The sequence below is a fragment of the Cygnus olor genome, chromosome Z (assembly GCF_009769625.2).
Source record: "Cygnus olor isolate bCygOlo1 chromosome Z, bCygOlo1.pri.v2, whole genome shotgun sequence".
Lineage (NCBI taxonomy): Eukaryota > Metazoa > Chordata > Aves > Anseriformes > Anatidae > Cygnus > Cygnus olor.
The window spans coordinates 33,487,515-33,512,980 of NC_049198.1; the positions used below are offsets into that span (position 1 = coordinate 33,487,515).

The 25,466-nt window shown below is 38.4% G+C and overlaps 1 protein-coding gene across 1 annotated transcript in view; it reads right to left on the reverse strand.

The window, feature by feature from the left end:
* Positions 1-2,570: 2,570 nt before the first annotated feature.
* Positions 2,571-25,466, reverse strand: part of LOC121062395 (nuclear factor 1 B-type) — a 40,971-nt gene continuing 18,075 nt past the window's right edge. The window contains exons 5-6 of the mRNA XM_040542403.1: positions 15,356-15,444; positions 2,571-3,597 (exon numbers count right to left, since the gene is read on the reverse strand). Coding sequence (XP_040398337.1) covers positions 3,468-3,597; positions 15,356-15,444 — 219 coding nt within the window. The 3' untranslated portion in view covers positions 2,571-3,467. The remainder of the gene's footprint in view (positions 3,598-15,355; positions 15,445-25,466) is intronic.

The following is a 25,466-nucleotide window of genomic DNA, read 5'->3' on the forward strand; positions in this document are numbered from 1 at the left end:
AGTTAAGGGCATCCTTCTTCCTACAAAGGTAATCATTCTTTTGACTATCCCGCAAGTTCAAAGTCTGAACTTGCTTCAGTTTCATTCTGGTGTGCTATTAAAACCTTAAGGGGGACACTCTGCTAATGACCAAGGGACAAGGACAGAGCACGGGCAGACCTGAGCTCCTGAACTGCTCAATATCAGTGGCGAGCAGAAAGGGCAATAACATAGTTAATGTTACCAGGCCAGAGCCTGAGTATGCTCTGAGTGTGTCAACTACATTTCAGCTAGTCTTAATAGCCATGTACTTAGGGAATTATTTCACTTACTATAGAGCTCAGAAAAAGAGCAATGTAAAGTTGATTTTTGATTTGGATTTTTTTTTTTCCAGCTTAGCTATAGGTAAATTTTCAGGATTTGCTTTTCTACAGCTTCTGTCTCGGTATCCTTCCATGCCCTGCCTATGCATGTTTCTCCTGCAGTGTCCTGCTGGAGACAAGGGGATGTGCCGCCACCACCACCTCACTAGCAGCCACATGCTGGCCTAACGATGAGGTCTGCTGGTACCCAGCACTCCATGGGGCGGCTCTTGCTGGAGCTGCTCCACAATAAGCAAACCTCCGAAAAGCGGAGACAACCACAAAGGGCTGAACTGTCCCACCAGGGTATCCCATTTCAAGTCTATTCCATTTTTGTTTTCACCTTAAAAATGGATGTGCTTTTAAGGAAAAGTCACCTATCTTGAGCCATATGTAACAAGCATCCCCCAGTGTATAATATGTCTCCAACAGCAGGCTTACTACTAATCTGTGAGTTCTGATTTTACTGGAAATGCACTTTTATTTACACCACAGTCTAATTACACCCATTTGGAAGCTCCTTTCCTACTATAGCGCAGAGCTCTCCATCTGATCTGCTGTATGAGAAGACATGAGAAAAGTCTGATACAGTCTGAGCAGGCTGAAGACTGGAACTCAGATGCTGTGTGTTAAAAAACTTAAAAAAAATAGTTTTGATGTAGGGGAAAAATATCATAAAATAAAATAAAAAGGAATATTTACGAGTCAAGCCAACTAAGGGAGGCAAATTCTCTGCAGGAACAACTCGAGTCAACTGAAGTCAGTGGAGTTATGCCAGCAAAGATTTTGGCCCTCTACACACATTTCCTAGACAAAGCAAATGTCTTTCTATTCTAAGTTAAAAACATCTTCTTACATGAACACTTTAGGATGTAGTAGATTTGCCAGAGTGGGAAAGGCTTCATCTCACTGTGGGTCTGGACCTCCTGCTCTCTCTGTCTGCCTCTCCCTGTCTCTCTCTCTCTGTCTCTCTTGAAATTTGAAGTACAACAATTTCCTCAAGTCAAGTCTGCCTCCAACGGAATTCATTATTTATTTTTTAAATCCAGAAATGATTTCAGCTTGCACCCCAGGTGGAAAGTTAAAAGAGGGAACCGATTTGAAAGTTTGTCACAGTAGGCAGAACAGTCGCTTTGCAGCCCTTGCCTGGCTAAGGGTGCACTGCTTCACAGCTACACTGTAAAGTGTTAAAAATCATCCCCACCCACCCCAGAATATATATATATGTATAAAAAAAAAATCCCCGTCCATCTCTCAGTACATAAAAGGACCTCATCACACTGCAAAAATAGCAGTACCCACTTTGGTCAATTAAAACAAACAAAAAAAGCATACATTAATTTTTTTTTTCTTTTAAATCTGTGTACTTACCTACAATAACCAATACAGCTAAAAGCACTACCTACATAGGCAAAACTTGGTATTGCATAATTCGTATAAATTTGAATCCCCTCCCCCCAATATTAATTGGAAGATGAAAAACATGGAAGGTTAATAGAAAAAACACCAAAATACTGAAAATATTGCTGGTCGATTACAATTCTTAAGCGGCAACTATACACAGCCATGATATGCTTTATAAATGTGAGATAAAGATATAGCTGTCTAAAAAAATCCATGATGTCACACTTTTTTCCCATCTGGAGTACAAAATATTTTGTCATAAAAATGGTAAAGATTTAAAATGATAATAAATGCAGCAAAACAAGTGTAGTGATGTCATTTTTTTTTTGTGTGCGTTTTTGTGTTTTTTTATTTGTTTTTTTGTGTATTTTTTTTTCCATTTTTTAGATTTCAAGGCAAGGCACGTAATGTGGACATTATATCTTCGTGCAAATCAGGATTACTGGAAAGAGTATTTAATTGATTATTTTTTAGGAGACATAGAGGCAAAATGTCTGCCCATGCACATTATATTTCTGTCAATATGTGAAATCTGTTGAACAAGGCTAACTTCTGAAAGCACCATGCAAGTTTTCAGCACCCTGTAACTAGACTTTAAGAGTGCATTATTTAAATAAAATCTTATCCCCATCCTGGTATTACCAGTTTGTAAACAGTAAGCTTTGCCCTTGTGGCATGGATTTGCCTATCTCTTTGTCTCTATGATGCAGATTATACAGAAAAATATAAACCCTATGGGTTCTTGATGCAACCAGTAACTTTAAATAAATAAATCCTACCCCTCTGTGGAGGCAGCAGCTTAACCAACATAAGTGCTGTGTTTTCATTGATTTCTTTTTCTCAAGGACATGATTTGTCTTGATGTAATGCCTTTTAATGCCCTCAAAAACTGAGGGGAAAAATAAATTTGTTCAAAGCAATTTTTAATTTTTTTTTTTTTTAATCCCCTCAATTTAGAGTCCAAGGGCTGAAGGACTTATAATGATGACCCCTTAGATATGATTTTTAAATTGCACTTGCCTCTGTAAGTGTTTCTTTAGTGGGAAAAGTTCGTGTGGGTTTTTTTGTTGTTGTTGTTGTTTTTTTCATTTTCTTTTTACTGTTGCATGAAAAGATAACACTTTTACCTACATAGAGGCATTTCTTACATAGAGCCCGTGTGTTCATTCTGATTGAAAATTTCAAACTGGGTAACACACTAGAAAAGGCTGAGTTAAGGGCCAAAGTTTAGTAAATCCATACTGATAACTAAAGGCTACAGAGCGTATTTTTAAAACATTTAGAAATCAGAGTGTTGAGAAAATGGCTGGCTCACAGCCCTTGTCCTCCTGCAGCTCTGTTGCTGCTGCTTAGCCTTTGTTTTGTGAGATAACCAGGAACAGTGATCCCATGCGTAAACAACAAGAATACTAAACCAATAAAACTAGCTTATCATGCAAATATTAAGGCATCTAGAAAGTCAGTTAAAATATATTGTCAGAGACAGAACATCTATTTCCCAGCGGACTTCATATAACAAAGGCTACTTAGCAGGGGCTGCATTCTACCCATCAGTGAAATATCATCGACCCTTTGTGTGTCATTTCAGTTTTAACCATAAGGGAATTAGTGATTGTAAGTGCTGCAATTGCTGGTCTATTTTTTTTTCTTTCTTCAGTTTTTTCTCTCGTCCCGTCTTCCTTTTTTTCCTTTTTCTATTTTTTCTTTTATTTTTTTTTTCCCTCAGTTACTTGTTTCTGCTTGAAGGAAAGGCTCTCCAATTATGTTCAAACCATAATTTGGGACATTTGTCGGCAGGATTGGTGTCCTGTTTGATACTTGAAAAGGAACCAAGCTAGCCCAGGTACCAGGACTGTTGAAAAGGGGGAAAGAGATAAAGAGATAGAGAAAAAGAGAGAGAAAATGAAACACAAATTAGGCATTTTGCAAAAACCAGATCACAATGAATTTGAATCAGGATTAAAACAAATATTCATTATTAACAGCACTACTTAACATTAAAAATAAATAAAACAAATTTCTGACTATTGCTTGAGATTCAAATTTACAGTTTTCTTTGTGAAAGTATGACTTATTTGAAAGAAAAACAATTGTGTTCGTCTCAATTGCAAGTAACCTGTTTATTTATGGAAGTCTCCCAAAATTCTAGAGGTAATATATAAAGCAGACACCACTAAACCATATATATAACACTATATGGCACCACAGATGTTAAGAGCTATTAAAATTTATTAGCGTACAAGTTTTCTCATCTCAAATATAAATAAATAAATTTTAAAAAATAAATAAGTAAATAAAGTCTCAGTGTTTATGTTTCCTCTGCAATTTCCTACTTGTTTTCAAACCAGCAGTTTACACTGTCTCAATCTCAAGATGTGTCTCTGAGGTGCGTGAGTCCCCACTAGAATAGAGAACTTGGCCTAGAGAACTTTTAATATTCAAAAAACCTGTTTTGGGGTTGTTTTTGGTTTTGTTTTGTTTTTTACGTATTTCTTCCCAAAATGTTATAGTGTCCATAACATAGGGCCCAATGATGTAAACAGTTGCAGTCAAGGGTAGCAGTGAGTACCATACATTTTTCAACAGAAGTCTAAGAAAGAAAATATTTTCAAAGACAAGTCCATGACTTTGGAACTAAAATCACCATTTCAAAAGCACTATGTCACTGAGGAGGTTAAGCTCCAATGGCATTCACATGTTTGCCAGGCACGGACTACTAGTAGGTACTGTAGCCACCAGTATTTGCAAGATGGGTACTCAAAGAAAGACTTCAGCTGCCTCTATTCAGTAGCCAGAGCAGAGCCTAGGCAGCCTTTTCCTTGGATGTATTTCTGGCAACTCAGAAATAATGGGCTTTTGAGAAAGTCTGGTTAAATACATTCAGAAGAAAAACAGCATCATTATGTCAGCAATCATTGCCAAACAAGTAGAAAAAAAACTGGACACACATTGTGCAAACACATGCTTCCTGCACATTTTATTGTAGCAAATGTTTCTCTGCACTAGTTATTTCCACAAACACAACAGCTTACTTGAGAACACACTCTAGGATTAAACTGATATGCTTCATTATAGCATGTCTGAAGACTAAAGTCTCTGACATGTTTTGTGAAGGATGGACACTGGAACCTTTCTTCCTTCTCTCTCTTTGGTCAGCCCTCTGCACCACACTTTCCCTGGATGAGCACGTGCACTTCTGTGTAATGCTGGCAGCAGGCATAAAGAGGAAAACAGACCCTTTTTATCTCTTTTAAATGCATACATAATAACTTCATTTCACTTGGCAGATTTATGTGATCTTTGAGTTACTGTTGTGTGAACACTGAAGAAAGGGGTCACCTTATTTCATAAAACCCAGGGAACATGTTTCTCAGGTGATTTATACTGAAAATAATGGAAAGAGCTTCGGTCATTTACTTCTGTTCGATACTCTTTACACCCCTCTAAGCCTGGTAGTTTACTATTTTGATTCCTACCAATTATTTCAAGTTCTCTGTTTTATACACACACACACCCCCCAAAAAAAAAAAAAAAAAAAAAGTGGAAAAATTCACAGACCTGCTTGTCGCCTTTTTTTTTTTTCCCCTTCAAGGAATTATAAGAAATAATAGTTTCCTAATATGTTTAAAATGCCTGAAGTAAAGATAATATTCAATAGGTTTGGTTTTGTTGTTGTTGTTATTGTTTGTTTGTTTGTTTCATTGGGTATATTCTTGAAGGTTACCTGAAAATCTGGGTAATTGTAACCTCTTCAGTAATTAAAAAAGTCTTACAATTATTTTCAAAACAGAAAGTCAGCTAATCTATTTGATTATAGATTTTTTTTTAATATCTATTGACTATTTCAAATACAGTATTTTCTGTGGTTCATGAAAGAGCTCCTTTTTGAAAATGAAAAATCACAGTTATACAACAAATCTTAAAATTTACACAAAGACTTAAACCAATTTATATATGAAAGATCTGTCCAATATGATCTAATGAAAAGATTAAGGTTTTAAAAAATATTCAGTACCAGAGCCTCATTCAAGAGGCTTAATTGTTTCAATATTTTCTTCATCTTCCTTCACAATTTATTTGAGAATGCATTTCTTGTTCCTTCCTCTTTGGATTTCAGTGATGTTAAGAAGTAAACTATGAAATAACAGACACAATGCAAATCATTTCCAAGCACAAGCACAGGGATTTGAAAAGATAGGAGCTAGTAATAATAAAAAATAATAATAATAAAAAAGCAGATTTGTTTGCTCAGAATCTGTCTGAATACATATTTTACAGTTTGTAGTGCTTTGCTGTCCTGTTACACTGGATTTACAATGTTTAGCCACTTCAAACAAAGCAGAAAACTAACAAAAAGAATGTAAATTTTCTGTGATGTCAACATGGTATTTAAGCAATTTCTGTTGCAAAGGCTAAATACACTGCTTTCAGGTTATCTTTTTAGAGAATTACAGTGTACTTCAGAGGCTGGATATATATGTGACTATTTTTTCTTCCTTTTAAAGTTCAGAACCTTCTAATGAATACAGCAGGTGAAGGAAAAGAAGTCAGAGCTGATAAGGAACAAATTGCTATTTGTAGCAGCTCTCTTATCCAGTACTTCACACAGGAGAAAGAGAGCTTGATTTTTTGGAAAGTGCTCAATAAAAATAAATTGCAGCAAGTGACTAATAGGACTGTTGTTGCCGTATGACTAGCAAATTTAATAGGGATGTTTCTTTAAACCTTCCAAACCTTCCATCTTACGTTACGATCCTCACAAAAATGCAGCATGCAGTAAATTTGTCAGTGCTGCTTATGAATCCTCAGGGAGCAATAAATCTCCTGTATTTTAACACTATGCAGATCCCTTCTGACTTCGGGAAGCCTCTTGCTCGCAATACACCGACCGCCACTGCAGAGCTGCCTACTGCCTGCCATGGATAATGATGAAGGCACCTATGATGCCAGGACAACAACATGCCATCCGTGTGCTGGAAAAGCAACCGCTTGGAAAGCTCTGGAGGGGGGCCAAAGTCCCTACCCACCAGGCAGGGGCAGGCCCTGGGGCAGCAGGGAAGGGCAGGCCCTGCAGCCTGTCCACCAACACTTCCTGCACAAGGATCTTCAAGGCCTAGTGAGATCAGAGTGTATTTTGGAAATCAAACTCATCGTACTGCAGTTTTATGTGACTGTGTCTGTGGACGCTCCAGGCCTGATACCACCACCCAACATATACTGCAGGCAAAAGAGGAAACCCAAGTGAAAAATATTGAGGTAAACAGTACAGTGAAGCACTAAGCAAAGCGCAAAGCTCTGAGAACAGCTGTGATACAAGCCATAACCAAAAAGATAGCTCAGGCTTTGTGAAGCTACATACACATACAGTTGTCTATCCAGCATTCCCACCTATGCCCCATAACACTTCCAATAAATTTAATTGTACTTTCAGCTACATATGAGCCACTCCTTTCTTTGTAGTTCCCCCATGCTTCTGTGTGCAGCAGAAGCAGACTGTCAGCCCAGACCAAGGTCTCCCACCAGTTTTCTCAAACCTGCTCTGAAGGAATCTTCTGTGAGAACTGGGGAGTTTAGCTTCTGCTGTGGAAATCATCGACACTCGTCTGCAGAACTTCCTAGCAAAAGTGCCAGCTAGTGCTGGCTGCAAAACAAACTCTGCCTGGGGCCTACACAGGTGGCAACGGTAGGAAAGGGGAATGTATCTTTCCCTTCACCACACTGTTCAGTGATTTATATATGTCCCAGATAAACTTCCAGTCCTAAGTTTCACAAAAGCAGAGGCAACGCTTTTTCTCTATTCACTAAGCACCTGAACATGAGGGGAAAGCAAGGTAAGCTGAAACTCTTGCTGTTGCCCAGGACGCAGTGAAGCTGGTTGTCCTTGCAGAAGTTACTGAGATGTTGCTCTGCCCACTTGGCTCCTCCTTCAGATAAAAAAGCTGTGTGTGTATGGCTAGAATAAAGCAGGTCTACCCACATTCCAGCTCACTTTTCCTTAGGAGATCTGTGTGCCCTGCACTGATACATATGGTGGTATAAATGCATGTCCCTTTGAATATGAAATGAGACCTCCAAAAAACTGCTCTAACCTAAGTTTTGAAGAAAATTACACAGGAACTACCATCAGGTACGGCTTACAGTTACCTGTGTGATTCAGACTAGTAGCTCTTGAAAATGAGTATGGTTTGCAAGAACTGTCTTCATGAAGCATTATACATCTAAGTAATTTTGCTACCAGAAACAGTATTCTCTCACCATAGCTAGACTATCAGGTGTGTTATATAGTCACCAGCCCTCCCTCTATCCATGGCAAGTATAAATTATTTATCCGTTCGAATGTAATAAAATAGCAAAGGAAGATTCTGCAAACATCCTACTGGGTAAACATTCTCCATTACAGTTTTCACATGCTAATTCAATCAAGATTTCTTCCATGATTTCCTCTTAAAGATAGTAATTGCTCTTTCAAGAACCTCTGAGTAAGATATTACTGGAATGGACTACAAGAAGTACTAGCATTATATGTATATACAGTCCGCTTTGGAGGTTATAATAAAATAAAAACTATAATAACATTAAACAATTAACTAAATGCAATAAAAATAAATCCAATCAGACTTGAGCAAATCTGAAGCATTTTAAGATTATTTTCCACCAGTTACTGTATTTTTAAAAGCCTCAAAAGTGTTTAAGACTATTCCACCATTTGGAAAGTGAATCCAAAACAGGGTTTCCTTCTTGCAGCTCTACTATCCTATGCATGAACATACACACCAGCTTAGATGAGGCAAACTAGATCATGCCAGGTCAGTCTTTAGGCAGGAGGGGAGAGGCAGAAATGACTTTGAGAGAATGACGTTGAGAGAAATGGCACTAGCAAGTCACTAAGCAAGGTTTTTCTGTCACAGCGCAAAGCAAGTGCTCCCCCACAGAAGTACATGGAACCTTACCATTTAAACTGTTAAGATCATATGAACTTTGGAAAAGCAATTGTATTAACCTCAGTGCATGGCTAAATTCCAACTCGTACATTTCTGCCAAAAGAATAACCACCCCTCTAGCATCTACTTAATGTAGTTGTTCTGTTATTCTCCATCTTAAACCAGTATCTGCAGTTAAATAGCTGCCAAATTTCACCTCCAAGGTGGGCATTTATTTCAAGAGATATATTAGATATTATATCAAATTAATTTAGGAAGACTTAACAGTTTAGTAGGGCACATACCACCCATCTAGCAGATGGAGGAAGCAAAGACCTACAGATTTATGCCCAGAGGAGGGAAAAGGGAATTATGCTGTAATTATACTACTACTACTCCCCGCGGACCAATTTTTGTGATAGCATAACTGAAAAAAAAGAAAAAAGAGAAAGATAGAAAGACCATGGGGAGTTCACAGAGCTTACCATTGCTAAATAAAATCCACAGGAGAGATAGGGCCTGGAGAAATGGTGCATGGCCATTCTGCACCTGGACCATATGTGTCTGAGTGTCTGATGCAGGGTCAGGGCTGAAGAAGGATTGTAAACATGCACATGCATACAGTGGACTATCACCAACTGGAAGGTCACCTCCCATAAAGACAAACCATGAAGAATGTGGGCTTAGCAGAATGGGTTAGCAGAAACTGTTGGGTAACCTAAAAAAATAGACTCTGCACTTTTAGGTAAATTTATCAAACCAAGCAGAAAATAACCGTCCAAAGGAAAGATTTAGAAAAGGACCTTCTTTCAATGTCCAAACAATTTTTATTTCTCCAGATCTATTGTGATTCACTCTTCCATAAATGTCAGCAAAGATACTTGTAAATTTAATCACAGCAGCATTTACACTGCTGCCCCCAGTGGAACATTAATATTTCCAATTGCAATCTGTTAGATTCTTTAACTCAGCACTTTTCAAAAACATGTCCAAATGTTTATTTGCCAAATTAGCATGACTAAATACTAACGTTGATAACTCTAACTGGAAAGGAAGGAAGGAAGGAAGGAAGGAAGGAAGGAAGGAAGGAAGGAAGGAAGGAAGGAAGGAAGGAAGGAGAGAAGGAAGGAGAAAAGGAAGGAGAGAAGGAAGGAGAAAAGAGAGAGAAGGAAGAGGAGGGGAGGGGGAGGGGGAGGGGAGGGGAGGGCAGAGAAGGGAAGGGAAAGGGAAGGAAGGGCAGGGAAGGGCAGGGACGGGCAGGCAAGGGCAGGGCAGGGCAGGGCAGGGCAGGGCAGGGCAGGGCAGGGCAGGGCAGGCAGGGCAGGGCAGGGAAGGGAAGAGAAGGGGAAGAGAAGAGAAGAGAGAGAGAGAAGAGAAGAGAAGGAGAAGAGAAGAGAAGAGAGAGGAAGAGAAAGAAGGAGAAGAGAAGAAGAGAAGCGAAGAGAAGAGAAGAGAAGAGAAGAGAAGAGGAAGAAGAGAGAAGAGAAGAGAGAGAAGAGAAGAGAAAGAGAAGAGAAGAAGAGGAGAGAGAAGAGAAGAGAAGGAAGAGAAGAGAAGAGAAGAGAAGAGAAGAGAAGAGAAGAGAAGAGAAGAGAAGAGAAGAGAAGAGAAGAGAAAAAAGTAGTTTTTCTGCTTTAGTGGAAACATTTGGAGGTAAGGTGGTGAAGTAGAAATCTGGAGTAACCAAGGGGTTAAAGATACAGTTTACACTTGGGAGTTCTCTATAATATGCTCCTCCTTTCCTAACATTGCTGCCAAAAATCATCTGACAGGAAACATAAGATTAAGTTTGTCCTACCTAAGTGAACAAAGAGTGCTCAGAACAGGCAACCAGTTCACTACAGAGCGGGAACTTTTCTAATCCTGCTGGAATCTGCAGTGCTGCTCAGAAATATCACTGAAGTTGTTTTCTTTACTTTAACATCTTGCTTCTGGATCATCTCATTCATTTTGGTCACACTACAGTTCTTGCTGCTTCCCCCATAAAGGTTAACTTAAAGCTCCAAACATAATCATGTGGAAAATGGACATTATTGATTCCTATGGTCCATTGTTCCCCCATTCTAAATCCCTGAAGTTCAAGTTCAATCTGGAATTACATCATGTCTGGTTTCTCCTGGTTACCAGACAGCTTGAGACGTGACCACAGCTACAGAAAAAAACAAACAGCCTTCTTCACGCTTCAGCTCCCCTATCGACTCAAACATAAACTTTTTTTCTTTCTCTCAAGTATGCTTCAAGTATGGAGCATGGTTAATTTAGAGATTAAGTTCCAAATTAGATTATCTAATGGCATCTTAATGGATTGCTGACCCATTTCCTGTGGGATGGCAGCATGCAAGTCTGGCTTGAATACAATTAATTTCTTAGGAAGTGTCTGAAGATGTTTGCCTAGATGGAGAGGAAACATAATGTTCTGCACATCTTTCTCTATTACAGAGTTGAGCGAAACTATTAGAGTTAGCAATTTAAATTGATGAAGACCAGAAATCACTAGGTTTTCTTTCTATGAATACTTTTACGGTAAGTATACTTTAAGCATTTTTGTTCTTAAATCACAATGCTTGAATTGATATTTCTTTTCCAAAACATTGCTCAAGGCAGAAAGGGAGGGAAGGGGAGAAGGGGAGGGGGGGAGGGGGGAGTGGGGGAAGGGGAGGTCTACGACATGAACCATTGATCTAACAGGTGTCCATATTTGCCAAAATGTGCTTATCACATTTATCACGTGCTTATGACTGTGTTACTTTAGCTATGTGTTTGCTAGATTCCAAACACATACAAGGTACTGTGAGATGAAAGGAATTTACACCCATTCTCATCTGCCCTCCTGCTTCTTCCACAAACCAGAGTTTATCCCATTTGGCCATCTTATCAACACTATTGCTATAAACCCAGAACAATGCTTGGGGAAAAGTGCTGCCCGGAAAGTTGAGCATTTGAACACCCCTACGGCTAGAGCTGGGAAGCAAATTCAGTACTCTGAGAATAAAACTCTCCCCAGCATCTCCAGGAACAAACCAGCTGTTGTACTGTACATTTGTGTTGAGATAACAGGCTGAAAGCAGGAAATGCTAACATAGTGCATTCGCCTGTGTAGTGTAAATATAATGTTAAAGCTACAGCTAACTCATAAAAGTAACATATATTCTAGTATGAATAATAATAATTTGTATTATATAAAATAAATAAAAACGCTATTTAACAATAGCTGAGTTAAAATGTACACTTCGACAATGAAACTTTGCTTGCAGTCTGTGAAAGACTTGCAAATACTCCACACACAATTAAAGAGCCCCATCATGCAGGCTGTTAGAGTGGTCCCACTGGAATTACTGTCCAGTAATACCATCCAGTAATGAGTGCCTGAGACTCAAGCTCTTGTTATCAGGCTCCCTCCCCAACACAAGCACAATTCTTCCTCACTCTCACTCATGTTTTAGGATTACTTGTTGCATATACTCTTGCTCTCAGATAGTGACTGAGACTGCCTTCTCCTAACTGAGCCTTACAGATTTTCACAACTTCCCCTTAACTTCTGTCTCCAAAGATAGTTATTATTACAGAACAGCAATTATGAAAAAAGAAGGGGTATTTTTAATGGATTCTGATTATCTTCTTCGTACATAGAGCAAAATCGACCTAAATTATCGTAAAAGTACTTCAGAGCCCAATTCTGCTGATGAGCTTAAACGTTGTTCAAAGTTCAGCAGATTTAATAAAACATATATAATAAACACTATACAAACAGCAAAAAGTTAATTGTAGATAGGGTATCAGGAACAAAATAAAAATGACTTTCCAATACCTTACCAAATAATGCTTTTTTCCATTTTTTAGGATGCTCACAGGAAGTTTTATAGAAGTATCTCCTTTGAAGATACCGATATGTTTAATTCATGTGAGAAAGGTATTTATGTATTTTTAGTTATCACTACTCCTTACAGTTATTCTACTTTTGAAGAAAATGGTGTCTCACAGTCTTAAAGGATTTTTTGTTTGTTTGTTTTGTTTTTTAATCTCCTATTACTCATATTCTCTTTGTTTGCAAATTTCAGTCTTCTGTGTATCAATAAGATGTGTCTTATGTCTGGGACTATAAATGCTAACAGAATTTTACAAGGAAGGATAATCACAGCAAATTTATTTTGAAGTCTATGTACCATATCTACTGTCATATGAAAGGCAGCTACTAATGAGACAAAGAACACAAAAATAACAGAGGTTTTCTCATCTTCTGCACATCTTCCCTAAGTTCTGAAAATGCTGGTCACCAACAATATACCAGGACAAAGATTTCTGCTTGGTCTCTTCCCTTACCTGATTCCTGTACAGACAAGACAACTAACATTTGGATAACATTCACTGCTAAAATTTGACTTTCTTGAGGTCAATGACATTTCTGAAAACCATTACACTTAAGATAATGACAAAAGCCTGCTATAAAAGGTCAGACGGAATACCATCAAAAAGTGAACTGCAGATTAGAAAAATCCACGCAATCAAACATTTGTCAAACACTTTTGTGGGAGAAAATTTGACTGTATGGACAGTCAAATTGCTGCTCTCTCTCTGACAGTGAGCAGCAATTCCTTTTGCAATCCATTCTTTTTTCTTTTTTTTTTTTTCTTTTTTTTTTCAGTGCTTACTAGTTTTAGTGTTAGAAAGGCTCACTGCCCCTTGTTCTGCTCAGATATCATTTCTGTTCTGTTCTTAGATCCCCATTTACATGGGGATTTCAAGAATTCTGTATTCCAAAGCCCAAATCCTACAGCCGTCTACTTAGGGAGAACTACAGGAAGTTTTTTTGTCCTTCAAGGCTGTGTTTAATTCTAAGCCAAATAAGCATGGCCTAGGCACATCAAGAGCAAGCACCAATCTGTGCCCGAGCTCACCTGGCAGAATTTGTGTCCACTGGTAGGGCTAAACTGGCAGGTAGCACTCCAGGAGCTGCCTGCAAACCAGTTTTGCATGTAAAGATGAACAAGTAATAGAATGTGCCTGCATTCATCACCAAAGCTTCCTTGGTCATCACCTGGAAAATTTTCCCCCATTTTCCTTTCTTTTCATGAATTACTCCCTCAGGTTGTGAGTGATAGGTACTGAAAAAAAACAATTCACCAAATACCAGGACAGTGCTGATATAAATTGTCATTGCTTTAAAGAGGTCATGAGTGATGACTGATTTAAACTATTCAAAGATATTCCTACGTAGGCAGTTGTGTGATAATTTCCTAATGCCTGTCAATGCCCAGTAGAAAAAAAAAAACCCTTTGTAGGGGAGGAATAAATCACCACCACTGCCAACCCCATGCTCACTAGCTCAGTTCAGATTCACTCTTGACGGTACATTGAAAACTGTGGCAGTTATTGCATGATGGGGATTGTAATGGGAATCATAGCCCTTGAGGAGGTGAGGTGAATCCATTAGCTAATTTTCCATTGTGCTTTTGTGCCATAATCTATAATGGAAGAAATAACTACAACTTGCTTTCGCACAACAATTTTTCCAGATAAACATTATATCAGAAAAACTGCAGAAAGCAAAGCAACAATATTTAAGGCATTTCAAGTTCAGATTTGTAAACGGCACTAATTTTCAAATTCTGTAATTACCCTTCCAAGCTGATACTCAAAAAATCCCCAAACTTCTAGAAATCCATAGCATAATATAGTACATTAAAAAGCATTCTATATATACACACTCACACTTACATACAGGCTTACACAGAGTGTAAGTGCCTAGTGCCTATATTGTCATATGCACACAAATGCCTGAGAAGTATTTAAAATTATTTTGAGATTGAGTAGCTACATTTGAGAGGCTCCCAATCTGCGTACTTTACACGAACAACCCCCATTAATTGTTGCAGATAATCCTGCACATGAAAGAGGTGGAAAACAGATGTATCACAATTATGCTGATTTGTTTACACATCTATTTAGATACACCCCCCCCTACTGTTACCATAATTCATTATATGCCGACAGATGTAAAGGATAGTAACAAGTAATTGATTAATGTACCAAAAGTTGTGGGGTTTGTTGGGGGGTGGGGAGGAAGGTATTTTTTCACCCATGGGAAAGGTTTGGTGGGGTGGGCTTCTTTTTGCTTTCTGTATTTTTGTTTGCTTTTTTGGTTTTGCATACAAAATAAACTGTCTTTTGTGGAAATACTTCCTAATTATTTTGGTATTTAGTTTAGAAATATGATGGTTTATATCTTACCTTCATGTACGTTAGTGACCTAAATCTACACGGGCTTATTAGTCACAAATTCCTCTGTTAATAGTATGGTTATTCATTGCTCAAAACCACCACCATTTAAGACATTTACTCTTATCCACATCTATACCTCTCACAGCACCATTTTCTTTGTATTAGCCACGAAGTCCCCCAAAATATGATGTTTAATTCTGCAAATGACATTTTCATTTTTTAAACCTAAAATCAGTATTCTCTTTAATTTGTAAACACTTTGCATTTGACAGCACAGCATCATCATTCCAGGTGCTTAATTAGAGTAGCTCCTAAATTCAACTTACATTAAAGATAACCTAAATGTGTACTGGAGAAATATTACACACAGATTAGATTCTGTCACATATTCCTCTGGAGGCCCGCTAAAACAGATACTGTAGCTCAATGTAAATTTTTTATGTGGTGTAGGGGAAATAATTAAAATGTTACCTTTGCCAAGTAATTCCCAATGTATCCTCACTGGCACTGGGGTATAAATGCCTGCCGTTTTGATTCATGGTCCAGTCACAAATCCTCAGCTGTCAATTGAAACCTAGCAGTCAGATATGGATCGAGCAGTACTACAGTTTTTAGTATTTAAATGAATACATGCAAAATAGTATTGTACATGGCAAAAGCCTTACTTTCCCAAGAAGAAACTTTTTTTAAAAAAAAGGAAAAAAAAAGAAAACAAACAAAAATAACTTACTCTAAAAATAAATGCCTATAGATTTGCTTAAGATAGTGCTATTTTAATATGCTCCTCTATTAATAAAGCGTAAAAGAGTAACTAGTGTTTAGCACATAACAATTAGCCATTATTAGATTACAAATTGAGCTGGAATAAAAGGAAATGTTAATATTCAATAGTGAAATATTTTAAGAAAGAAAATATAAATGCTGTTTTCTCTAAGCAATGCTCTAAATTGTGTATTAAATAAAGGTCTAATATAGTCAATATCTTGTAGCATGCATTTCGTGAAACATAGAAGACATGCAATTTATAGAAATATTGTCCAAATTAAACAAACTGTATGTCCTTATCTTGCTATTTAAGAAGTGTAAAGGTATTTTGTAATTGAAGTTTATTAATTTAGTGTTACTGAAAGCAGTATTACTTAGCAAGAGGTGATAAAATAATCTAATCTTGGTTTAGGATCAGAATAATAACATTTAAAAAACTTTATTGCTTTTTAGTAAAATGAAGAATGTACTAAATGTAAGCTGAAACAAATTCTTCCCAGATCTTCAAATCATCAGTTCTGCTCATGGATTGTTCTAGCAACCCTGTTATAGCTCTGCTTGTATAACAGCTGCTCTGTAGTGTTAGCAGATTTATTGAAAGGATATACGGCGTATTTTTAAGTTTAAGAAAATGAACATATCTGGCTTGCAAAGCAAACATACAATTTAACCTCGGTATAGTCATGCTATATATAAATTGCTGTACCATTATATATGATACAGAACTCTGAATTGAAGATAACGTTGTTTCTGAGTTTAATTGCGTTCAGTGCATTCTGGTTTTCTCTATTCATATTTGCAGTCTTCAGACAGCACAAGCTACAGCAAAGAAACTACAATATTTTCACAGGAGCACAGTTAATTGCAGCCTTTTCCTGAAAAATACAAATGCTAGGGACAAGACAATATTGCAAACCTGACCCTCTCTGGCTGTTACACTCATAAGCTTCCTGCTGTTAAGGTCTGAGAAATGGAAATGTTAGCCTCTGATGTTTTCATAGGGATTGTTACTTGTTTGTTATCTAAAGAACTGTAAGGGACCTTCTAAAGGCAATTAAAATCATGACTAAACCACATGAAATTAAACAGAAAAGGAAATATGCATGCAGAAAGTTTGCTAGAGGTAACGGCGAATAATACATTGAATATGTTTAAAGAAAGGAGTAAGTAAATGTTTGGTTTATTCACTATACAAAATCATATTGTAAACCAAATTTTCGTATTGAAGATGTAGTAAAATATCACCTCAGTTACTTGTACAGAAGCTGTATTTTTGATATAACCCTTAGGAATATGATAAATTTCATTACAAAAGCGTATTTTAAATTTTTATAACTATAAAAACTCACTTCCAGCTGGAATGTAAGCCTGAAAGATTAAAAAACCATAAACCTTTTATTCTTTCATAATATATACATATGTGTATATATAAAAATATATTATGCATATATATATATATAAAATCTACAAATAAAAACTCTTCAGCTGATTATAAGCTTAAAGAAGACTAAAATCCCAAACTTAGTGTTACCAAATCATTTTTTGCCCTTAGGTCTAGCTCAAAAATGTGGCAAACACTAAATTTGCAATAGAACCTGGTTGCATTTGCCATATGGGGAAAACAGTTTACATTACATTTTAGTAAAATCAGCTACTACACTAAACTGTGATATTCTGCCCACAGTCTGAATGAAAACTTTTCATATGTACTGTTAATATATTAAAGTTATCACTTAAAAAAAAAAATCCAGGATGTCTTTTGAAATCTATTTCATAAATGTTAGTAATAACATAGTTCATATAATGTACAGTTATACATACTTCAACACATATACAACTAAATCCTGACGTGGTAATTATAGAACATACACATTTTATACGTGCTGTAGACCCATTACATGCACATGTATATGAAGATTCATGCTGGGCCAAATCTAGAGTTACCGTAAAGTGAAGCGATATTCACTGAACCAGCGGTGTCTTCTTGTGGTACTGACAATAACACAAACCACTGCAGGTCTGCCTGATAACCACTTCTATGACAAGCCCAGGACTGTATCAGTTGCACTGAAAACCATCTTCCCCGTGTTAAAAACTCTTGCTCTGCATTTTTCTGCATGCTTACATAGCTGCCATGTTGTCTTTAAAAGCTAACCTGCCAGGAAAATCTTTTTTTCCACCGTCACATAAAATTTCCTCTCACAAATCACTCCTGTTTGGAGACCAGGATGTCTAAGAAAACAGGCCAGGATTTAGAAATATATATTTGAAAGTATTTGGTCATATCTCTTTCAAAGACTACATCTGCATCCCTCACGTGTGTTGAGTGCTTTCTGGGTAAAAAGGCTGGAAGAGCTTAAAAGACCTCTATGAGCCCTGGCTCCATTTGATGGAAGAAGACGTCTACTTACAACTGCAGCAGGAACTCTGCTTTTGGAGGACATCCAGACAGCACAGTAGGGAAAGCCTGGGAGCACAGGCCTGACTCAAGTACCTAGCTTTGGAAGGATGTAGAGCAATTCAGTACAGTATTTTGAGTGCTATGTATTGTCTGGAGTCATACCGAAAGCTTTCTGGCCAGTTGTAGTCCTCAGAGTAACTTGGGTGACCTCTAGAAGTATGCCACAGTGTTAGCTGGAGATGAGAAGGCACATTCAGTCTCACCCACAATTAGCCACCTAAAAGAGTTTTGGTGCAGGAAATGTGAAAGGGAGAGGCAGGAAACTACTTGCAGGTTACTTGAGAAAACTTAGATTTCTCAGTAGAGGGACTTAAGAAATAGTCCCCATGAGACAGTTAATAAATACTGAAAAACAATAACTTTCTCAAAAATATGCTGTGGGTGCAAAATAAATGACCTGATTTTGCGTGTGGCATGGTAGAAAGTCTTTTGTAGAAGACCTCTGGAAGTGGCCGTCACTTCAGTCCCACCACTTTGCCATTTTCAGACAGGCAAGCAACAATAACACCTTCTATCCACAAAACATTGTCGATGATTTTTTATTTCTCTCTCACCTAACCATACAGAAGAAAGAACATGGATCTGTATGCTGAGGGGAAAAAGGATGCCCAGATTTGCAGTAGACCTGGAAACCTCACATGCAGCCTAACCTTTCCCCAGTGCGTGGAGCTGCAGCAGTCTCTCACCCCGGGGTATATGCTCACTTACAAAGTAGCAGGGAGCTCAAGGCCATACCTGGCCTGCAAGTATTTCTCTAGGAGACATTGCAACTCCCTTACCCACCTCAGCAGTGTCATGGGAAGGAGCCAAAGGCCCACGCAACAGCAGAGCAACAGAACAAGTGCTTCTCCTAACTCTGCCACTCGCCTGAAAGTCATCCCACACCCCTACTCCTGTTTTGCCCTCCGTAAAATGCCAGAGGAGTGATTTTGTTTTGCACTTTCCAGTGCTTTGAGACATACCGATGTGAAGCTCTAGCCAAGAGACAGACTTCACTATAACCACCCTTTCAATTTAAATTGGGCACCTTCCAAGTACAACTATCCTGCAGAGTTTTAAGTATGCAAATCCTATGTACTTTATAATCCCACAGTCAACAGCTCAAGCTTTAAGCATAGACTGAATAATTTTAGGGGTTAATATTTAAGCAGGTTTTGTATTCTCCTATTGAAAAGGTGTCCCATCAAAGAAAAACGTTCATTCCAAGCTCCTGTAATCACTAGTGAAAGTAAATAAGTATTGTAGAAACTATAATCGGAGACTCTGCTATACTTTTTGTTAGTTGAAAAAAAAAAAAAAAACAGCCAACATAAAACTGAACATTTGCATATTGTCATTGTTTTGACTGAAACTTCCTTTAAATGTGTTTCCTTTTCAGCAAGCATATGTGAAAAGTGACCTCTTATCCATTTACATACCTGCCTGGTGATCATGTGACCAAGTTTTACGTCAAACTGTCGATTATGATAAGGGACACAATAAGAACAGCTTAAGTGTTGATAACCTGTTTCCTGGCTTTACTGAGAAGTTCTGTTTAAGAGTCCACTTGTGTTCTTCTTTCAGCCCTCTGCTGAAAGCAGAAGCAACATCCACCCAAAACATTTTAAAAACAGATACTCTGTTTTCAGTGGACATTTGAGTTTACAACTTCCATGATGAATAGTATGAAGAGAATTCCATTTTGAACTGTGGGATTCAGTAACTAAAGGATGCACCTGGTAAGAACAACTTCCTACCAAAGAAGCAGGCTAGTCTGGTAGTAGAAAACAGCTTTTTGGAGACCTGAAGTGTTTCTTATTACTGCATATGTTGCAAATGTCTCACTCATAAATATCAAAGCTGCGTGAAAATCATGCATAACATATAGCACACCCAGAAACTTCAAGCTCTATCAGAAACCATGCCATTGTATTAATCAGTGCATGGGCTTGAGGAGCTTATTAGTTCCTTGACAATTGGGCCAGCATTAGCTATCACACTGTACTGTGACAGACAGTAACGGTTTAGAGGTCATTGTCTTCACAGACCTTAATATCTAACCTGCTTATCTATATTTCCCAGTGTAAAATAGATCCACAATCACCCATCTCAGGCTCCAGAGTTCATTAAAATTAAATAAGTGGTCAAGAAATAAAACCTGACAGCTACATTTCAGAAAAACCTTATTATTTGTGAACGCATTTATCTGGACTTCCAATAAATACAAATGTATGTCTGTCTGTCTACCTACCCATCCATCCATCTATCCATCCATCCATCCATCCATCCATCCATCCATCTTTTCATATTGTTTTCACAGGTGAAGTCCATGACTACTGTTTCTAGTATCATCCTGGCTTTAGAAACAGAAACAATATCAATCTGTATGTAAACATCTACAAATTCAAGAACCTATTAAGTTCACAAAGTTGAGAACAGTAACACAAGGCTACAGAAATGTCATAATGAGGAGAATTCTGCTCATTAAGATTTTTGTTACTGAACTAATGATCTATCTATTAAAATCATATAGCCACAAGAATGGAGACACAACTTGTTTATAAGTTGAATTTGATCAAGTTACCGCAATTTGTTGCTTCTTCCTCTAATGTAGTCTTAGAAACCATAGATCCTCAGTGTAGATGCATAGATAAACTGTCAGCAAAAGGGTAGGGGAGTGGAGGGTGGGGATGAGGAAGGTGCTCCCTACCGTTATGAAGATTATCTAACCTTTCTTTTATGCATAGTTCAGTTAAGATGATTTTCAGCACGGATAATGGGCACCAAGCACTAGATTCAACTTCATAAAAGAGTCCCACCAACCATCAAAAGCAAAATTAAGCAAAACGGTCTCACTCAGGTACTAGTTCCTATCACTTCCCTTTCCTCTCCCTATAGTTCCCTCCCTGCAGTGGCATTATTAACACTTAAAAATAGTCAGAAGCTGTTGCTGAGTTGAGTAAAGCAACTCAAATGGTCATTAATGATTTATAATAGACATTTTGGGGGAGCTGACATGATTTTGTACAACCAAATGCTAAGACATATGTGACTCTCTAGCTGCCACTCAAGCAAGAGATCTGTTTTGTAACTGTTAATGTTAGAGTATAAAAATACCTGGCATTTCAAGTCAGGTAGCCCGAAGACCTACCAGCAATTAGAGCTGAAATCAGTCTGCGTTGTTATAATTCCTCATTAGAGCCTTGTATTCCTAACTATCAACATAGCATGCTAAGTAATGCATGCAAGAGAATATTTTTCACAGTATCCAAACTGTTCCCATAGATGCAATTATGGATTGTCTTTCAAAATTTTATTTAGTGCTTCCCATCTAAATGTGAGTATTCCAGGTAGGTTGTGCTATAAATTGTTTATTGGAAGTTCTAGCAAACAATCACTTTGCCAAAAGACTTCATGTTAAGTACATGTTACAAACTGTAGATGTAACTTTTTAATTTATTGTGATTACTGTACCTTAAGTAGGCTATATCCTGGTTCTATTTAACAACAACAGAAACATATTCAACAGTACATGCCAATATTTCTCATAACCAGAAAAAATAAATCTTCATAAAGACTCCTCCAATGAAGTAAAAAATGTAGCAGTGACAATATTTATTCTTGAAGGGTCAATGTACATTACAGGGTACAGTGAATATTTAAAGGACCTCTCAGGAACTAAAACCATTGGCTTTCTCTCAGCTAACACAGAATGATTGATTGTCTTTATTTCATGTACTCCTTGATTTTCCTTTCCATTCATCATGAGCTGCTTTAAAGCAAGTGCATTTAAAACCTGCCACAAGAAGAGTGGTCTCTTAAATTGTTGTAAAGTAATGAAAGGACATAGTAAATCAATCTAATTTCTGCCTTACCAAAGGATAACCTTTACTCTATTGAAGTTGTTTAGACAATTTCAGGGCTCTACCTCACTTTCTGGGTAATAAACACATATGGCACCATCACCTCTGAAATCTGTTTAGGATTTAAGTGGGTAAAGGTTACTGATTTATTAGAAACTTATATATATGCACTTATATGTTTGTATTTATCCACTTGAAAAGGCTTTGTTATGAAAGTATTCTGTTCCTTCAGATGGTTTAAAACAGTACACACTATTCCCTAATTTTATACATATTACTTTTGTAACAATTCACACACATACACACCAAACACACTCAGGCAAGTGTACATACATATTCATTGCATAAGTTAGAAAATAATAAAAAATTCACAACATAAAGGAAAACATGACACAATTTTGCAATTTACTATATGTCTCAATATCACAGAATCACAGAATCACAGAATCGTCTAGGTTGGAAGAGACCTCCAAGATCATCTAGTCCAACCTCTGCCCTAACACTAACAAGACCTCCACTAAACCATATCACTAAGGGCTACATCTAAATGTCTTTTAAAGACCTCCAGGGATGGCGACTCAACCACCTCCCTGGGCAGCCCATTCCAATGCCTAACAACCCTTTCGGAAAAGAAGTTCTTCCTAATATCCAACCTAAACCTCCCCTGGCACAACTTTAGCCCATTCCCCCTCATCCTGTCACCAGGCACATGGGAGAACAGACCAACCCCCACCTCTCTACAGCCTCCTTTAAGGTACCTATAGAGAGCGATGAGGTCTCCCCTGAGCCTCCTCTTCTCCAGGCTAAACAACCCCAGCTTCCTCAGCCGCTCCTCATAAGACTTGTTCTCCAGACCCCTCACCAGCTTCGTTGCCCTTCTCTGGACTCTCTCGAGCACCTCCATGTCCTTCTTGTAGCGAGGGGCCCAAAACTGAACACAGTACTCAAGGTGCGGCCTCACCAGAGCCGAGTACAGGGGGACAATCACCTCCCTAGACCTGCTGGCCACACTGCTTCTTATGCAAGCCAGGATGCTGTTGGCCTTCTTGGCCACCTGAGCACACTGCTGGCTCATATTCAGCCGACTATCAACCAGTATTCCCAGGTCCTTCTCCGCCAGGCAGCTTTCCAGCCACTCATCTCCCAGCCTGTAGCGCTGCTTGGGGTTGTTGCGCCCCAGGTGCAGGACCCGGCACTTGGCCTTGTTGAACTTCATGCAGTTGACCTCAGCCCATCGGTCCAGCCTATCCAGATCTTCCTGCAGAGCCTTCTTTCCCTCGAGCAGATCGACACGCACCTAACTTGGTGTCATCTGCAAACTTACTGAGGGTGCACTCGATCCCCTCATCCAGGTCATCGATAAAGATATTAAAGAGGACCGGCCCCAGCACTGAGCCCTGGGGGACTCCACTAGTAACCGGCCTCCAACTGGATTTGGCTCCATTCACCACAACTCTTTGGGCCCAGCCATCCAGCCAGTTTTTAACCCAACAAAGCGTACACCAGTCCAAGCCACGAGCAGCCAGTTTCTCGAGGAGAATGTTGTGGGAAACGGTGTCAATAGCCTTACTGAAGTCAAGGTAGACCACATCCACAGCCTTCCCCTCATCCACCAAGCGCGTCACTTGGTCATAGAAGGAGATCAGGTTCGTCAAGCAGGACCTACCTTTCATAAACCCATGCTGACTGGGCCCAATCGCCTGGTTGCCCTGCAAGTGCCGCGTGATGACCCTCAAGATAATCTGCTCCATGAGCTTCCCTGGCACCGAGGTCAAACTAACAGGCCTATAGTTCCCCGGGTCTACCCTCCGGCCCTTCTTGTAGATGGGCGTCACGTTTGCTAGCCGCCAGTCAACTGGAACCTCCCCTGATAGCCAGGACTGCCGATAAATAATGGAAAGTGGCTTGGCCAGATCCTCCGCCAGTTCGCTCAGTACCCTCGGGTGGATCCCATCCGGCCCCATTGACTTGCGTACATCCAAGTGTCGTAGCAGGTCGCCAACCATTTCTTCATGGATAGCGAGGGCCACATCCTGCTCCCCATCCCCTTCCACCAGCTCAGGGTACCAGGTATCCAGAGAACAACCGGTCTTGCCACTAAAGACTGAGGCAAAGAAAGCATTGAGCACCTCAGCCTTTTCCTCATCTTTTGTAACTAAGTTTCCCCCCGCATCCAGTAAAGGACGGAGATTCTCCTTAGTCCTCCTTTTTGCGTTGATGTATTTGTAAAAACGTTTTTTGTTATCTTTAACGGCAGTAAAATATAACAAGAGTATGAAGCCATGTACTTCAGGAGGCAGAACTCTGGTTTCGCACAGTGGCATTGAAGAATTTTTCTGTTTATGAAATATGCAAGACCTAATTTATTTTCCCCTTTCACCTACTCCATCTGGTCACACATTTTACCATGAAAGGGAGTATAAGACATGGTGCATGTAAACACCAAAGACTGTGATGGCCCTTGAGGTCCTTCTTACTTTTATGTTCCTATGACACTGCTAAAATCTCCAAATTTATTTCAGTCTACACAACACAAAAATATATAGGAGATGCATGAAATAAGCATTATATAATGTATGTGTTATGTACTCAGCCAAGAGAAAATTAAATGTGCTTCCACTAACTTCTGGGCATGTGAGAAGAAGTTTGTAACTCTTTCAATGAACTTGGAAGAAGGTAGAGTGGGTTTAAGCAGTAGCAATTTTTAAGGGGAAAAAAAGTGTCTATAAGACACTGTCAAAAAGAGCCATGTTATAGTAATTATAACACATTTCATAATACAACAATCTTTGAGAGGCTAAAAAAAAAATAAAAAAAATACACCAGAAAAATTACCGAAAAATCAATAGCTGGCAAAACCACTAATTGTCATTTGGTATTTTCATAAATGTGGACAGATGTTTCCAGTTAGGTCTCAGTGGTTAAAAAAAGTTAGCAAAGTGTCAGCTATCTTGAATAAACTATCATCTCTATGATTTTCTCTGAACTCTGCATGTGGTGACCTTTAAAACGGCCATACTGCCACCTTGCCATGGGAGTGGGTAGGGATAGGGAGTTCCAGGTGAAGCACACATCAGCTATATCATGGCAAACCCAGAAAAGGTAGGTTCTACTCAAAAATGAAACAGGTATGTGTACCAACAGTTGACAGGAACTCAAGAGTGAGAAAAATCTACAGTACAATAAATACGGAGGACTATTTAACAGCCCCTTTGTTACTGCCATATTTTTTTTCCTTACATGCTGTTAATTTCAAACTACTCTACTGTTAAGATCTAGGAGCAACACAAAAACACATCATAAAATATGTTAAATTTTTGAAGATCTCAAATATATTCCTTTTACTAGCAATGTAGGATTTTTGTATGTGGATGGCCTTGCTATTGGCTACAGATAATTTGTTTGTAAACCATCATTAATCTCGGCTGCATATTTTCACAGTTTGGGTAAACACTTCATTTGCATTAAATTTACAGCATTAATGAGATGTGAAATTTAAAATGCTACTTGAAAC